Source organism: Bombina bombina, chromosome 3 (assembly GCF_027579735.1).
Source record: "Bombina bombina isolate aBomBom1 chromosome 3, aBomBom1.pri, whole genome shotgun sequence".
Taxonomy (NCBI): Eukaryota; Metazoa; Chordata; class Amphibia; order Anura; family Bombinatoridae; genus Bombina; species Bombina bombina.
This window is the reverse complement of record NC_069501.1, coordinates 855,919,884-855,936,405: the sequence shown is the minus strand read 5'-3', so window position 1 is coordinate 855,936,405 and position 16,522 is coordinate 855,919,884. Positions and strand designations below refer to the sequence as shown.

Below are 16,522 nucleotides of genomic sequence, written 5' to 3'. Positions count from 1 at the left end.
TGAGAGTTGCAAGAGAATGACTGGATATAACATGTGAGGGGAGGAGCTATATAGCAGCTCTGCTTGGGTGATCCTCTTGCAACTTCCTGTTGGGAAGGAGAATATATCCCATAAGTAATGGATGACCCGTGGACTGAACACACTTAACAAGAGAAAAACCGCTTCGTCCGAAGCCGATAAAGCTTAGAAAAAAAGAAAAAGCCCCAAGGACACTGACCCGCAGATAGTCCATAAAACCTTGCTAGAGACTGTAGTAAGGACTCAACTGAGCCAACCTGCATCCAGGAGACACCGCCACCCAGCAGTCGGTCCCCAACATCCCACCCCTTACTATAGGAAGGGATCAAGCATCCAAAAACTTCCTAAAAAAGGAGAAAACGTGAAAGCAAAAAATCAAGGATCCCTGAAGGGACCCCAAATAAAGTACAACCGGTTCCAAAAGAAAAAAGGAACCCTGAGATCCAAGCCAAGCTCACAGAGACCCGAAACGGTCTTGAGAAACAGGCAGGCAACGAGAAAACACAGCACCCACAGAGGTAGTGAAGCCGCTAAACTAACCACTAGACCAAAAACGCAGGTTATACCCCTGAATACGCAAAAACCAAAAGTTTAAGACCGGAAACAGAAAAGAGAGAAGAAAACTTTTCCTAAATACAATGCAACCGCATCTAAAAGGCAACTGAAAACAGAGTCCTCAAGTCACAGATAACCAAGAATATCGAAACATACACAGATCGAAAACATGCAGCAAGCCCAGAAAAGTGAACACCTGAGGCAACCCACACGCTACAGTTATACCAGGATGACGCTGCAAAAAAATACTTCCCAGCAAGTAAGAGCAGCTGAAAAGAGATATAAAATCCTAATTGCCAGACTGCTAGACATCCATTAAACAGTGGGCACATCACAGGCTATCCAAAAGCCATCAGTCCTTCTCAAATATCTTGAACATAGAGAAGGCAGAAAATCACAAGAAGGCTCACCGAACCTTAAAAGGCCCAAGGACGACCACATATCTTAAATCCTGCTCCACACCTGACCAGCCCAAGCGACAGGCAGGTCTGAAAAACAGAACAGAAAAGATCGCAAACACCAACCCCTAGTAAAGGACGGAATAGGGAGAACTCGGTCACCCCTACAGAACTCGGGTGCTAACCCAAGAGCTCAAATAGGTACTGCCAAAGAAAACCCATAGGAGATGAACATCACAAATGCAGAAGAATCCTATGAGACCAATACAACTGACAATCTCAACATGGAGATTCCAATCTCCACAGAAGAAACAGCACAAGCTCCCAGGAAGCAAACTGCTCATCCTTACAGGATAAAATACCTGTTCCAACTTCCTGCACCCATGACAGGACAACCCTCCAGAGAGAGGACCTCCCCTTCATAATAAGGACCAGACAACACCCCCAAAGGGAAGGGCACATATAAAAACAGTGCACATGCTCACAAGGCATGAGCCAACTCTGATGAAAACAAAAGCCGAATGAAAGACATCCAGATGTCCCTAAGAACGCAGAAAGAACTCCCCATGAAGGGGAATATACATTGTTCAAAGGACAAGGCAAGCCATAAGTAGAGCATCCGAGAGCGCCCAGAACCTGGCCAAACTGTTAGCAGGCTTAACTAGCCATTCCTTAGGCCATAGCTTATGTTCCCTAGGAAAAACTGAACAGCCACAGGATCATAAGTTTCCGGGACTTCCAGAAAGATCCGAAACAAAACTATAGGCTCGAGCCTCAGAATTGTTTAAACTAGGGTTGCACCGATACCATTTTTTTAAGACCGAGTACAAGTACCGATACTTGTTTTCAAATACTCGCCGATACTTTTTTTTTTTAATGTCATGTGACAGTTAACCAAGCACAATACAGACTAATTATTTAAGATTCCATCTTTATAATTATGAAGGACTGTAACTTAAAAGACATTATGAAATAATAAAACAGTTTTATTTGTCATAAAGTTCACAGAACATGTTTATAAATAAAAATATTACAATAAAATATATTAATAATAACAACAAATAACAAATATAAAATCACAACCAACCAAAAGTGCAATACAGTAAAAAATAGAACAGTGCACTGTTTAATCATCGGGAACAACACTATGGGCTATATTACATTTGACTGGTAAGCTTTACCAATGCTCTCATTACATGTCCTACTCCATTAAAGTCTATGGAGTTGGAAATGTGAACAAAGCATTGATAAAGCTTACCAATCAAATGTAATCTAAATCTAATTCTATAATTGCAGGATGAGTGTTCATTGGAATTAACAAAATTTTTGCCATGAGTACTCTTCCTGCAATTATATAAGCTAACCTATGGATGTTCCTCAGAGTACAGTATGTTTTGAACATCATTGTGCAAGATGAAAACTAGCAAAAAGGCAATTTAGCAATTAGAATATTTTTTCAAAAGAGCAAGTTCTTTTTAAGGAACAGAACAGAAGCCTCTCTGTATGTTCAGCTATAAGTCTGTTTTTGCTATCAGTAAGGAGGTTTGACTCTAAATTGAACAGTCTTTCACTTTCCACACTACTGCATGGGGCAGAAAGATATGTTTGGACCATTTTAGCCAGAGCTGGAAATCTCAGTTTATTAACTGACCAGTACTTCAGGGGTTTGTCTGAACGGGGTACAGTGATCTCTCCTACAATAATACAAATAACAGCAATTTGTATTGGCAGAACAGTAGTAAACAATTTTTAGTTTAGTCTCCACTTCAGCTTAAAATGAAATGGGAACATGCAGTTTGAAAAAACCACAAGATAGCATATGGGTAGGAAGTGGAGGTATCGGTTTAAGTATCGGTGCATTTGCACGAGTACAAGTACTCATGCAAATACTTGGTATCGGTATCGGTGCAACCCTAGTAGTTACCTGTACCTAGGTTTGCCACCTCAGCCATGTTTTCCTGGACACTTATGAGTTATACATGCTGCTAAAATAAACATTTTAACTTTAAAAATTGTATCCCCTTAACGTGACAACAACATTATATATAGGAATTTGCTCCTTTAGGTTTTAATTTTGTATTTGAGAAAGTTGTTTTGCTTATTAAAACCCCAATCCATTGTTCTGAAGGACATTCTCATTTAAAAGGTCTGAGCCTGCAGAAAGCACAGGTGTACTTATGTTATCACTCACTATACAAAAAGGCCAACAGGTATTAAAATGTTAATTATGGGTGGAGGGTTAAATGCATAAAAACCAGCTATTTCAAATGCAAAGAAATTGCCCTCCATGACATTGATTTGTACTGTTGCCTTCTAATTACAAAGCATTTATAACAGAGAATACTGTGGTATTCATATTTTCAGTATAGGTGGTAGTTTAAACTGCCAAAATATATTTCAAATGACAAAATAAAGATAAAGGATGTATTTGCAAATAATTGAATACACTTCAGCAGTAAAATGGAAAAATTGGCAACATCTTAAAGTGGATACAATTTTACAGTACAATATCTCTAGATGTAATACATTTGACAAACCTAGTCAACGACACTATAAATGCCTCTTTCTACATTTAATGTTCTCATTATTAGATTTCTTTACCCACCTTAAGGTAAGAACCATAATACTTTGTTACATATGGGCTGTCACATTGACTCAGTACAGTTATTTCCTGCTGAATATCCTCTATTTCGTCTTCTGCCTCTTCCAGATCTATAATTTTTATAGCCACAACTTTCTGAGTCCGATGGTCAATTCCCTTAAAGACCTCTCCAAACGAACCCTTCCCTATTTTCTCCAACTTTGTGAACAGATCTTCTGGGTCTGCTTTTAAATTCTGAAAAGAGAGAAATATGTACTTTTATTGTTTAAAGCAGGAGTATGATAGATTTATAGAGTGTGTTTTTTAATAAACAAAGTATGTTTAACCAATTACATTATTATTGACATTTTAGAATTATCAGGACATTATTCTTCAAGGTCACATGAGATTTTGTGTTTAAATAGACATTAAACTTCAAATGTAATTCTTCATTAAATGTTTAATTATGCTTTAATAAACAACTTGACAGTCCTGTATGCTAAAAATGATCAAAGTTCAAATGAGGTGCACAAACAGCCAGTTGTGAATACAAGTATTCTTTTCTTTATTTGCAAGTAAAAATATTCGCTCCCTTCAGGGATACAGGATATGCAAGAATAGTAGTGAGTGTAGGTAACTTCACTCTAGTGACTGTCTGCTGACATGTTTCGGCGATGAAGCCGTAATCGTAACCACACCTAGAGTGAAGTTAACCCCCACTCCCTTTACACATAAGACATAATGGAATAGCAATTATCCATTGCTTGTTATGTCTTATGTGTAAAGGGAGTGGGGGTTAACTTCACTCTAGGTGTGGTTTTAATTATATTTTTAAACCAATCAGGTACCAGGAACAGGTTTATTAGACTGGTGCACACCTGAGACTGTAGCTACGATTACGGCTTCATCGCCGAAACATGTCAGCAGACAGTCACTAGAGTGAAGTTACCTACACTCACTACTATTCTTGCATATCCTGTATCCCTGAAGGGAGCGAATATTTTTACTTGCAAATAAAGAAAAGAATACTTGTATTCACAACTGGCTGTTTGTGCACCTCATTTGAACTTTGATCATTTTTATCCTGAGGAACCGAGGTTGCACCAGTTTCCAGTGTGCTACATCTGCCATTCTCTAGCGCACCGATCCTGGTCTTGGCTGTTGCCGGGACACGCATAGCATTATCGAGGAGAAAGAAGTTCCGTGTACCGGAAGTTTTGCCCAGTGACGTCACACGCCATCACAGGTGGATCGAGCAGAGGGGACCGGAGCAGTCAGTGAGAGCGTCAAGTGCAGGACCAGCTCCTTGTGCACCTGGTTTGCACACACGGAGGGTCGTTTTTTTCCTGCTATTCCACAGGTCAGGCTTAGTGATGCTGGACATTGCCTAACCAGGAGAGGGGTGAGAGATCTACTCGCTATTTTACAAGCACTTTACCTGTTAACATTGGTGCCGACACACATTGACTAGTCCTGTATGCTGCACTGCTATTTGTAGATTATAGATTAGTTAAATTAGATAATAGAAGTAAATTGGAAAGTTGTTTAAAAGTGTATACTTCGATTCATGAAAGAACATTTTTGGGTTTCATCTTCCTTTAAAATGCATTTAATATATTTATTTTGTATGCAAATAGGATTCAATGAAGTGCATAAAAAAGTAAAACCTGAAATGCTTCTAGTTTTTACTGTGCACAATTCCTACGTCCGTATCTGCAGACTCTCTCAAACAGTGGGCAGTGACTTGATCAATGTCATCACTGGCTCTCTGAGCATGCAGCGTCACCAGTATTCTAATTATGTGACAACACTCAAAGTAGGGCTCTTAGTTAAAAGGAAATTTATGGGACAGTGAACTGCAACATTGTTTTTACCTTAATGTGTTTCCAATGACTTGTTATACCAGCTGCAGAGTATAAAATGTATGATAAAATGATCCTTTAGGTTTATATTTTTATTTGAAATAGCTGAAATAAAGTAAAGTAGCTATTTGCAAACAGTTTAATACCCTCCAGCAGGTAAAATGGATCATTGGAAAGAAATTTAGGATAAGCAGTCCCTTTAAATACCACTTGCTTTTGTATAAACGTTGTGCTTCTTTCATACTCCCAAGCAGCGCCAAAAACATGTTCTGTAAACTGCAAAGAGCTGGTTTAACCCCTTCATGCAGGTATCAAGTGTTTAACGATGTAAACTCTTGCTGGAAAAATTTAATCACACAATCGTTGATGCGGTCACGTGATTTCAAGGCCGGAATCCTGGGGGACTGCCTACGCAGCTAGGCACGCCACCCATACAATTTTTAATTCCCTGCAAGGAGGCTGCAGGATGCCATATAAGGAAGGACGTTCCATGCCATCCTAACGGCGTTAAAAGTCCAGTGATGTTAAGACGGCATGAAACGTCCTAACGGCGTGAATAAGTTAAGCAAGTTTCAACATTTTAAAAACCTAGGATACATAGCTTGCTTTTTGAACCCCCTAGCTTAACTCATAAAAATATTCAGAACAGCAGTGCACAAACCTAATAAAGATAACACAATACAATTAAACATATTACAAGTTGAAAGTAAACATGATTGTTTGAGCGCAATCGTGATTTACGCTAGAATGATTTTCACATCTTCAGTGAGAAAAAAAAAGTTAAAAAACACATTAAAAAAAATATGATGTGTGAGGTGTTAGAAAAAAAAAAAAAAGGCAGGCAAAGGGCTTTAACAGAGATAGATACATACAATAGTATGCAAAAGTTTAGGCACCCCTGACAATTTCCATGATTTTTATTAGGGATGCACCGAAATTTCGGCCGCAGAAAGTTTCGGCCGAAAATGGCATTTTTGGCTATTTCGGTTTTCGGTTTTTTAGCCTGTTATTTTCGGTAAAGTTATTGTGTAGCATGTTTCAAATTTGATGCTAGCCTAGAGCTGCTGTTTAAGTTTATTACTTGACTTACTGTTCTGCATATAATGAGTTTTCTAGGACTATACTTTATTTGGATAATTAGTATAAAAAAAACCTGTTAAATATGATTCTGTTACATAGAACTAAATAAAGAATACTACAGTATATTGATATTTATAATTGTTTTAAGTAGGGATGCACCAAAATTTTGGTCGCAGAAACATTTTGGCCGAAAAATGGCATTGTTTGCCTGCTTTTTTTTTTCTTGGTAAAATTATTGTGTAGCATATTATTGTTTTAAGATATTTTTGCCCAATTTTAGTGTGTTACTTTCAATAAAAGTGTGGGATTTTTTTATTTGCTCTAATTATGCAAAAAAAAAACCTAAAAAAAAAATAATTTGAAAAAATACATTTTCGCTATCTGTTTCGGTTTTCGGCCAAGTGCATCCCAGATTTTTGGATTCGGTCCAGAATTTCCATTTCGGTGCATCACTAATTTTTATTTATAAATAATTGGGTGTCTGGATCAGCAATTTCATTTTGATCTATCAAATAACTGAAGGACACAGTAATATTTCAGTAGTGAAATGAGGTTAATTGGATTAACAGAGAATGAGCAATATGCATCCAAACGAAAATAGACAGGTGCATACATTTGGGCACCCCAACAGAAATATTGCATCAATATTTAGCAGAGCCTCCTTTAGCAGAAATAACAGCCTCTAGACGCTTCCTATAGCCTGTAATGAGTGTCTGGATTCTGTCTGAAGGTATTTTGGACCATTCCTTCTTGCAAAACATCTCCAGTTCAGTTAGGTTTGATGGTTGCCGAGCATGGACAGCCCGCTTCAAATTAGCCCACAGATTTTCAATGATATTCAGGTCTGGGGACTGGGATGGCCATTCCAGAACATTGTCATTGTTCCTCTGCATAAATGCCAGAGTAGATTTTGAGCAGTGTTTTCGGTCGTTGTCTTGTTGAAATATCCAGCCCCGGCGTAACTTCAACTTTGTGACCGATTCCTCAACATTATTCTCAAGTATCTGCTGATATTAAGTGGAATCCATGCGACCCTCAACTTTAACAAGATTTCCAGTACCGGCACTGGCCACACAGCCCCACAGCATGATGGAACATACAACAAATTTTACTGTGGGTAGCAAGTGTTTGTCTTGGAACGCTGTGTTCTTTTACCGCTATGCATAATGCCCCTTGTTATGACCAAATAACTCAATCTTTGTTTCATCAGTCCACACCACCTTCTTCCAAAATGAAGCTGGCTTGTCCAAATGTGCGTTTGCATACCTCAAACGACTCGGTTTGTGGCGTGTGTGCAGAAAAGGCTTCTTCCGCATCACTCTCCCATACAGCTTTTCCTTGTGCAAAGTGCGCTGAATTGTTGAACGATGCACAGTGACATCATCTGCAGCAAGATGATGATGTAGGTCTTTGGAGGTGGTCTGTGGGCTGTTTTTGACCGTTCGCACTATCCTTTGCCTTTCCGATGTTTTACTTGGTTAACAAGAACTGTGCCTGTGGTCTTCCATTTCCTGACTATGTTCCACACAGTGGACACTGACAGCTTAAATCTCTGCAATAGCTTTTTGTAGCCTTCCCCTAAACCATAATGTTGAACAATCTTTGTTTTCAGGTCATTTGAGAGTTGTTTTGAGACCCCCACGTTGCTACTCTTCAGAGGAGAGTCAAAGAGAACAACAACTTGCAATTGACCACCTTAAATACCATTTCTCATGATTGGATGCACCTGTCTATGAAGTTCAAGGCTTAATGGGCTTAGCAAACCAATTGTGTGTTCCAATTAATCAGTGCTAGGTAGTTACAGGTAATCAAATCAACAAAATGACAAGGGTGCCCAAATTTATGCACCTAATTTCGTTTGGATGCATATTGCACATTTTCTGTTAATCCAATAAACCTCATTTCACTACTGAAATATTACTGTGTCCTTCAGTTATTTGATAGATCAAAATGAAATTGCTGATCCACACACACAATTATTTCTAAATGAAAATCATGGAAATTGTCAGGGGTGCCTAAACATTTGCATACAACTGTACATATACATGTCGAAATATGTATGTATGTATGTATATATATATTCATTTGTACATATGTATTTATGCATTTACAGACATATTAATACATATAAACACATAGATACATATATACAAACATAGACATGCAGGCGTACCTCGGAGATATTGTGTGTTCTGTTCCAGACCACCACAATAAAGTGAATATAGCAATTACTTGAGTCACACTATTTGTTTCCAAGTGCATATAAAAGTTACATTTACACTATACTGTAGTCTACTAATTATGCAATAATTTTATGTCTAAAAAGCAATGAACATATCTTAATTAAAAAATACTTTATTTCTAAATAATGCTAACCATCATCTGACCCTTCAGTGATTCGTAATCATTTGGCTGGTGTATGTATATATATATATATATATATATATATATATATATATATATATATATATATATGTGTGTGTGTGTGTGTGTGTGTGTGTGTGTGTGTGTGTGTGTGTGTGTGTGTGTGTGTGTGTGTGTGTATTCATGCGTATTTATAGGTTGTAAAAATGGGGCTGATAGACTTGCTCGACACAGAGCAATATCTGTAAAGCGCAATAAAGCAAAGCGCAATAAAATGAGGTATGCCTGTATATATAAGTGCATTGGAGCCCTTTGCAGTTAAGTAGATGAAAACATGTTAAAGCATATTCATGCACTATTCATATCTAATAAAGTGTTATACTGTGTATTTACTGTAAATATTTCACATTCCAATGTACTGGAATGTATATTCTAACTATTTATAAAAAAAAATTATATATATATATATATATATATATATATATATATATATATATATATATATATATATAGTCCCAAAATACCATTATATATACTGAATATATATATATATATATATATTAGGGGTGCCTAAAATAATCGATTCTGCGATGCATCGCGATGCAGCCTGTTAACGATGCTGCATCGATGCAGTGCAGATCAGAATCGATTCAGGGGTGACATCATCGCGCAACGTCACGTGACCCCGCCTCTCTCACATAGCAGACGAGCCGACAGCATTTGTGTCAGGATTAATCTGGTTACAGCCCCCAGCTACACCACATCAGGACTTGCTGTGCACTCTGCGCAGATATCTGACCCAGAGAGCATTACCAATAGACCTCCTCTCACATGTTCCGGTCAGGAATTTTTATGACACCTATCCTAAAGAGCCGACAGCAGCCTCATGTAAACAGTGAATCTTTTCTTGTATTATAGATTCACTGTTTACTGTTGCGGTCTCTGCTGCATGTTTCCTCTCTGTCAGACCCCTAGCCCAAAGGAGCATTTGAGGGTTGCTATTAGATACAGCAAGTCAAAAGTTTTACAGCAACCCTCAAATGCTCGTTTGGGCTAGGGGTCTGACAGAGAGGAAACATGCAGCAGAGACCGCAACAGTAAACAGTGAATCTATAATACAAGAAAAGATTCACTGTTTACATGAGGCTGCTGTCGGCTCTTTAGGATAGGTGTCATAAAAATTCCTGACCGGAACATGTGAGAGGAGGTCTATTGGTAATGCTCTCTGGGTCAGGTTTCAGATGTCTGCATGTACTCTGTGAGAATGTTTGAGTGAGTACACTGCTGCTGGTTTTCCTTTGTAAAATAAATCTACACATACATATCTGTGCATATTGTAGCATTATGTTTATAAGTGCTCTTCCATCTTACACAGTTGTTTAAAAGATTATTATATATACACACACACACACACTATATATATATATATATATATATATATATATATATATATATATATATATATATAGTGTGTGTATGTATAGATCTCTCTCTCTCTATATATATATATAAATAAATGTGTGTATGTGTATATATATATATATATATATATATATATATATAAGTGTGTGTGTATATATATATATATATATATATATATATATATATGTTTATAAGTGTGTGTGTATATATATATATATATATATATATATATATATATATATATATATATATATATATATATATATATATATATATATATATATATAAAATATGGAATAGAACAAGATCATGAAAATCATAGGCAGTAATCGTGATGCATCGCGATGCATCGTAGAATCGAATCGTATCGAATCGTTACGATGATAATCGTAATCGAATCGAATCGTGAGACAAGTGAAGATGCGCAGCTCTAATATATATATATATATATGTATGTATTTATAAATAAATAGAACATATTCTTCTATGTGAAGAACATTGGAATGTGACATTCATATTTTCATATCGGATTAGCACACTAGACTATGCGATCGTGTTTGCGCAAGAGTAGGGTGTATCAGGCGTGTGCTCAAGTGAAATCTCTGGTTGTATGTCACTTGTATGTCAGCAGGGGTATTGCCATAGTCAGAGATCTGGCTGTTGCCCCGCTGTCTCATAAGCTTTCGGTCGGACACCACCTTAGGGAGGAACCCTAATTTAGTACGTAAAACTGCCTTATCAGCATGAAAAACAAGATAAGGGGAGTTACATTGTAAAGCATAAATCTCAGAAACTCTGCGCGCAGAGGCAATAGCCAACAAAAAAAGAACCTTCCAGGATAACAATTTAATGTCAACAGTATGCATAGGTTCAAACGAAGCCTGCTGCAAAACACTAAGAGCAAGATTTAGGCTCCAAGGCGGAGCCCCAGATCTAAACACAGGTCTGATCCTAGTCAGAGCCTTAACAAAGGATTGCCTATCCGGAAGCTCAGCCAATCTATTGTGCAGTAACACAGACAGGGACGATATCTGTCCCTTCAAGGAACTAGCAAATAGACCCTTCTCCAGTCCATCCTGGAGAAAAGATAAAATTCTGGAAACCTTAACCTTATGCCAGGAAAATTCACGCTCTTCACACCAGTATAAGTAAGTCCTCCATACTTTATGGTAGATATGACAAGTAACTGGCTTACGAGCTTGAACCAGAGAGTGTCGATAATACTCTCAGAGAACCCTCTCTTGGCTAAGACTAAGCATTCAATCTCCACGCAGTCAGCCTCAGAGAATCTAGATTTTGATGAACGAAGGGACCCTGTATCAGCAGATCTGAGACAAGGTAACCTCCACTGAGGAGTTGAGGACATCCCAACCAGATCCACAAACCACGTACTTAACGGCCACGATGAAGCAATCAGAATCACTGATGCTCGCTCCTGCTTGATGCGAGCCACCACACGAGGGAGAATTGGTAATGTAGGAAAGAGATATACGATTCTGAACCTCCATGGTATTGATAGGGCATCTATCAATTCCACCTGAGGATCCCTCGACCTCGACCCATACCTGGGTAGCTTGGTATTGAGATCTATCGCCGGCATCCCCCACTCGCTGCATATCTCTGCAAACACCTTGGGGTGAAGAGACCATTCCCCTGGGTGAAAAGATTGCCTGGTGAGGAAGTCCGCTTCCCAGTTGTCCACACCCGGAATCTGTATCGCTGATAGCGTACATCTGTGAGTCTCTGCCCACTCTAGTATCTGAAATACTTCTCTCATCGCCAAGAAACTTCTCGTTCCCCCTGATGGTTGATGTAGGCAACCGAGGTTATATTGTCTGATTGGAATCTGATAAACTACGATGAACCCAGAAAGGGCCAAGCCTTCAAGGCATTAAAGATTGCCCGGAGTTCCAAAATATTGATCGGAAGGGAGGACTCCTCCTGAGACAATAGACCTTGTGCCTTTCTTGGCACCCCAAACGACTCCCCAGCCAGAAAGGCTTGCGTCCGTAGTCACAATCTCCCAGGGTGGTCTCAAGAATCACGTGCCTTGGGATAGATGATCTGGACAGAGCCACCAAGAGAGCGAGTCTCTTGACAGGCTGTCCAGTATGATCTGTTGAGACAGATCTGAATGGTCGTTGTTCCATTGTCTCAGCATGCAGTTGTAAGGGTCTGAGATGGAATCTGGCAAAAAGAATTATGTCATACACAATGAGTCAGATCACCTCCATACACTGAGCCACCGAGGGTCTCAAGGAGGCCTGGAAGGCAAGACATGCAGAAGTTAGCATGCAACGTCTATGATCTGTGAGCAATATTCTCATGGATATGGAGTCTATTATTGTTCCCAGGAAATCCCCCCTTGTACTTGGAGTAAGAACTCTTTTCCAAGTTTATCTTCCATCCATGTGATCGAAGAAGATTGGGAATGTTCTTCCGCTAGACGAAAAGATGGTGCTTGTACCAAGATATCATCCAGGCGCTACTGCAATACCTTGTGTTCTGGCAATGGCAAGAACAGCCCCCAGAACCTTTGAAAATATCCTTGGAGCAGTAACTAGGCCAAACAGAAGAGCTATGAACTGGAAATGCTGGTCCAGAAAGGCAAACCTTAGGAACTGAAAATGTTCCTTGTGTATCAGGACGTGAAGGTATGCATCATTCAGGTCTATTGTGGTCATAAACTGTCCTTCCTGAACCAGAGGAAGGATTGACCGTATTGTCTCCATCTTGAAAGAGAGAACACTCAGAAACTTGTTTAGGCACGTTATGTCCAGAATTGGACAAAAAGTTCCCTCCTTCTCTGAAACCACAAAAAGGTTTGAATAAAACCCCAAACCTCTTTTTGCTGTAGGTAACGGGACAATTACTCCTAGAGAGGAGAGATCCCGTACGCAACCTAAGAAGGCAGCCCTCTTTTCCGTTCTTGTAGACAGACTGGAGAGTAGGAATCTGCCCCTGGGCGGATGAGACGTGAATCCTATCCTGTATCCTTGAGATACAACCTTCAGGACCCAAGGATCCTGTACATCCTGGAACCAAGCATCTGAAAAATGAGACAGTCTGCCCCATACTCGATCCGATCCCGGATTGGGGGCCGCCCCTTCATGCCGATTTGTTCTCGGCAGGCTTCTTAGTCTGTTTGGACTTATTCCAGGACTGAGCCGGCTTCCAAGAACTCTTGGGCTGCTTTGACTTGGATGACGATTGCAGTCGTTGTGATTTGTCAAAACAAAAATTAGACAATTGCCGTCCCATACGCCTATTTTTCTTATCCTGTAGTAGGAAGGCACCTTTCCCTCTGGTAACCATAGAAATAATGGACTCCAGCCCTGGACCGAATAAAATCTTCCCCTTGAAAGGAATCTGGATTTAGAAGTCATATCCGTAGACCAAGACTTCAACCAGAGAGCCCGGCGGGCTAGGACTGCAAAGCCAGAAGCCTTTGCATTTATGCAAATAATCTGCATATTCGTGTCACAGAGGAAGGAGTTGGCAATTTTCAGAGCCTTAATTCTCTTCTGAATATCCTTGAGGGGAGTTTCCACCTCAACGAGCTCCGACAGAATGTTATCTTTCTCAGAAATTTTCCATTTTCTTATCCATAGGCTCTCTAAAAGAAGAACCATCCTCCAGAGGGATAGTAGTATGTTTAGCCAGCATAGAAATAGCACCATTCACCTTAGGGATGGAGCCCCACATATCTATTTGAGAGTCGGGGACCGGGAATAATTTTTTAAAAGTTGACAAGGGGGAAAAAGAAGTTCTGGTTCTTTCCCATTCGTTACTAATAATGTTCGCCATCCTAACTGGCACAGGAAAAGTCAGAGGGAACTTCATGTCTTCATAAACCCTGTCTAATTTAGGAATCTTAGATTCCTCAGGGAGTGAAGCCTCTGGAACCTCTAGTGTAGATAGAACCTACTTTAATAAAAAAACACAGATGCTCAATTTTCAATCAAAAACGAGGTTTAGAAACTGAAGTCTCCGACTCAGAAAGTTTACCCTCTGAAGCTACAGAGGTTAACTTATCCTCAGATAGCTGGGACATAGTAGCTAATTCCGACAAATATTTAGATGACTCTATGTCAGGAGAACTATGTTTAACCTTTCTCTTGCGTTTGCTAGAACGAGGTAAGGCACTCAGGGCCCCAGACACCGCGGTAAAGTCAGCCAGAAAAAAGCCCCCTCCAGATGGAGGATTAGTTGGGCCGCGGGGAACTGCATCTGGAGCGGGTAGTGTTGATTTGGTAGTAATCTCTCGGGAACCAGATTCCTGAGAGGTAGACGACTCAAAGGGGCTAATAGCGCTAGAAGTATTAGCAGGCTTGTCTCCCTTTAGAACACTTTAGACTTTAGAACAGTGTTTAGTCAAATGGAACACAATTGAGCAGGCGTGCAAACCACGGCCTCCTCACAATATAAACAGGAATTATTAATCAGAACAGAAGGAGCAGAACCTTCAAATGTAGTATCAGAGTCCTCCATAGCTAAGATATATTCACAGAAGGACAGACAAAAAATAAATGCTTTTATTTAAAAAAAACGGCACCTTTATAATACCAATAGCTGGGGCACTCACCACCTCCTATACCCAGACAGCTAACAGTGAGAACGCTCTCCTTAGGAGTGATGACCGCAGCAGAATCGTAGGAAATAAAAAGACTGCACTCGGTCACGTGGAGCGTAGGTCAGGACTTCCCCTACTATGAGCTGCGCAACACTCAAAAACTAAAGTGAACCCTGTTTGTTCCAAGCCAAAAGCACACAGTCTGTGAGCCAAAAAAAACCTCTCACATTAAGCAGTTATAAATAATCCCTATCTGTTCAAATAATCTCCCTGAAGGAAATATTAACCTTTGATCCTATCGAGGCATAAAGGAGCCACACTGTGACCCTGTAAAGCAAAAGTGTAAATAGAAACAATCTTACCTCCAGGATCCATGCTGTGGAACAGGCACAGCCTCTCAAGTGTTACAGTCTTGCAGCAACGCTTCTGACATGGACTTGAGTGTCTAACAGCAAGCAATGGAACTCGTCAACACTGATTGCTCAGGAGCTGTTAGGCGACAGTCTGGATGGGTTCGCAGAAAAACTTTACCTGCATCTCCAGACTCTAACTTTCATCAATACTCTCACTGAGAGGTTGACATGATTACTTAAAACTCCAGTCCCTTCTTGAAGGGAACATACCCATTACAGGACTATCCAAAATCTTCAGACACTTCTCTGCCACCTCCTATAGTGACGAAAGGCAAAGAATGACTGCGGGATAGGGGAAGTGGGAGGCATATTTAAGCCTTTGGCTGGGGAGTGTCTTTGCCTCCTCCTGGTCCCAGGTGTTGTATTTCCCAACAGTAAGGAATGAGGTCATGGACTCTCCATGCCTTATGGAAGAAAAAAACCTTGGCAAAGAGCAGTAAAACTTCAAATACAAAGAAAGAAAATTGTCTTTTGCGCATCTAGGATAAAACACAACAAATTACTATAAATATACTTTGAGGGACCCACTAGCATCCTCTTTCACTCCTTTCCACTAGCACTTCCCATGGTAATCACAGTGCCCCCCATTCCACCTCTTATGCCTACTAGTGCCACCCTCTGTAATCCCACCAACCCCCAGGGGGACAGTACCGCCCAATTTGGGAACCACTGATGTAAAAGAATATCTTAAAATCATATCTTAAAATCTATTCCAGCAGACACAGAACTCCCACCCATAACACAGTCTTCATTTATTTCTATATACAGTGGATATAAAAAGTCTACAAACCGTTATGCAGATTGTTATTTCTGTCTTTACGCTACAACAATGTAAATGTCCGTTTTTTTCTGTAATATGATCTTCCAACAAACAAATTTCAGAGGAAAAACAACAAATAGTTAATTATTAGGAACATATTAAAAAAAAATACAAAAACCTGATTGCATAAGTCTGCACCCCCAACTAATACTCAGTGGAAGCCCCTTTTGTATTTATTACAGCAGCAAGTCTTTGTGAATATGTCTCTTAACTTTGCACATCTAGACTTTGGAATTTTATACTACTTTTCTTTGTAAAAAAGTTCTCAAGTTCCTTCAAATTGTGAGGGCATCTCCTGGGTACAGCTCTCTTTTTGTCATTCCACAGGTTTTTGATGGCATTGAGGTCTGGGCTCTGACTGGGCCATTCCAAGACTTTGATCTTCCTTTTCTGAAGCAATGATTGGTCAATTTGGATGTGTGCTTTAGGTCGTCAT

At 39.6% G+C, this 16,522-nt stretch overlaps 1 protein-coding gene across 1 annotated transcript in view; it reads right to left on the bottom strand.

Moving 5' to 3' along the window:
• Positions 1-16,522, bottom strand: part of STK24 (serine/threonine kinase 24) — a 280,157-nt gene that overhangs the window by 172,432 nt on the left and 91,203 nt on the right. Inside the window, exon 2 of the mRNA XM_053707822.1 lies at positions 3,577-3,807. Within this exon, the coding sequence (XP_053563797.1) occupies positions 3,577-3,807 (231 nt within the window). The remainder of the gene's footprint in view (positions 1-3,576; positions 3,808-16,522) is intronic.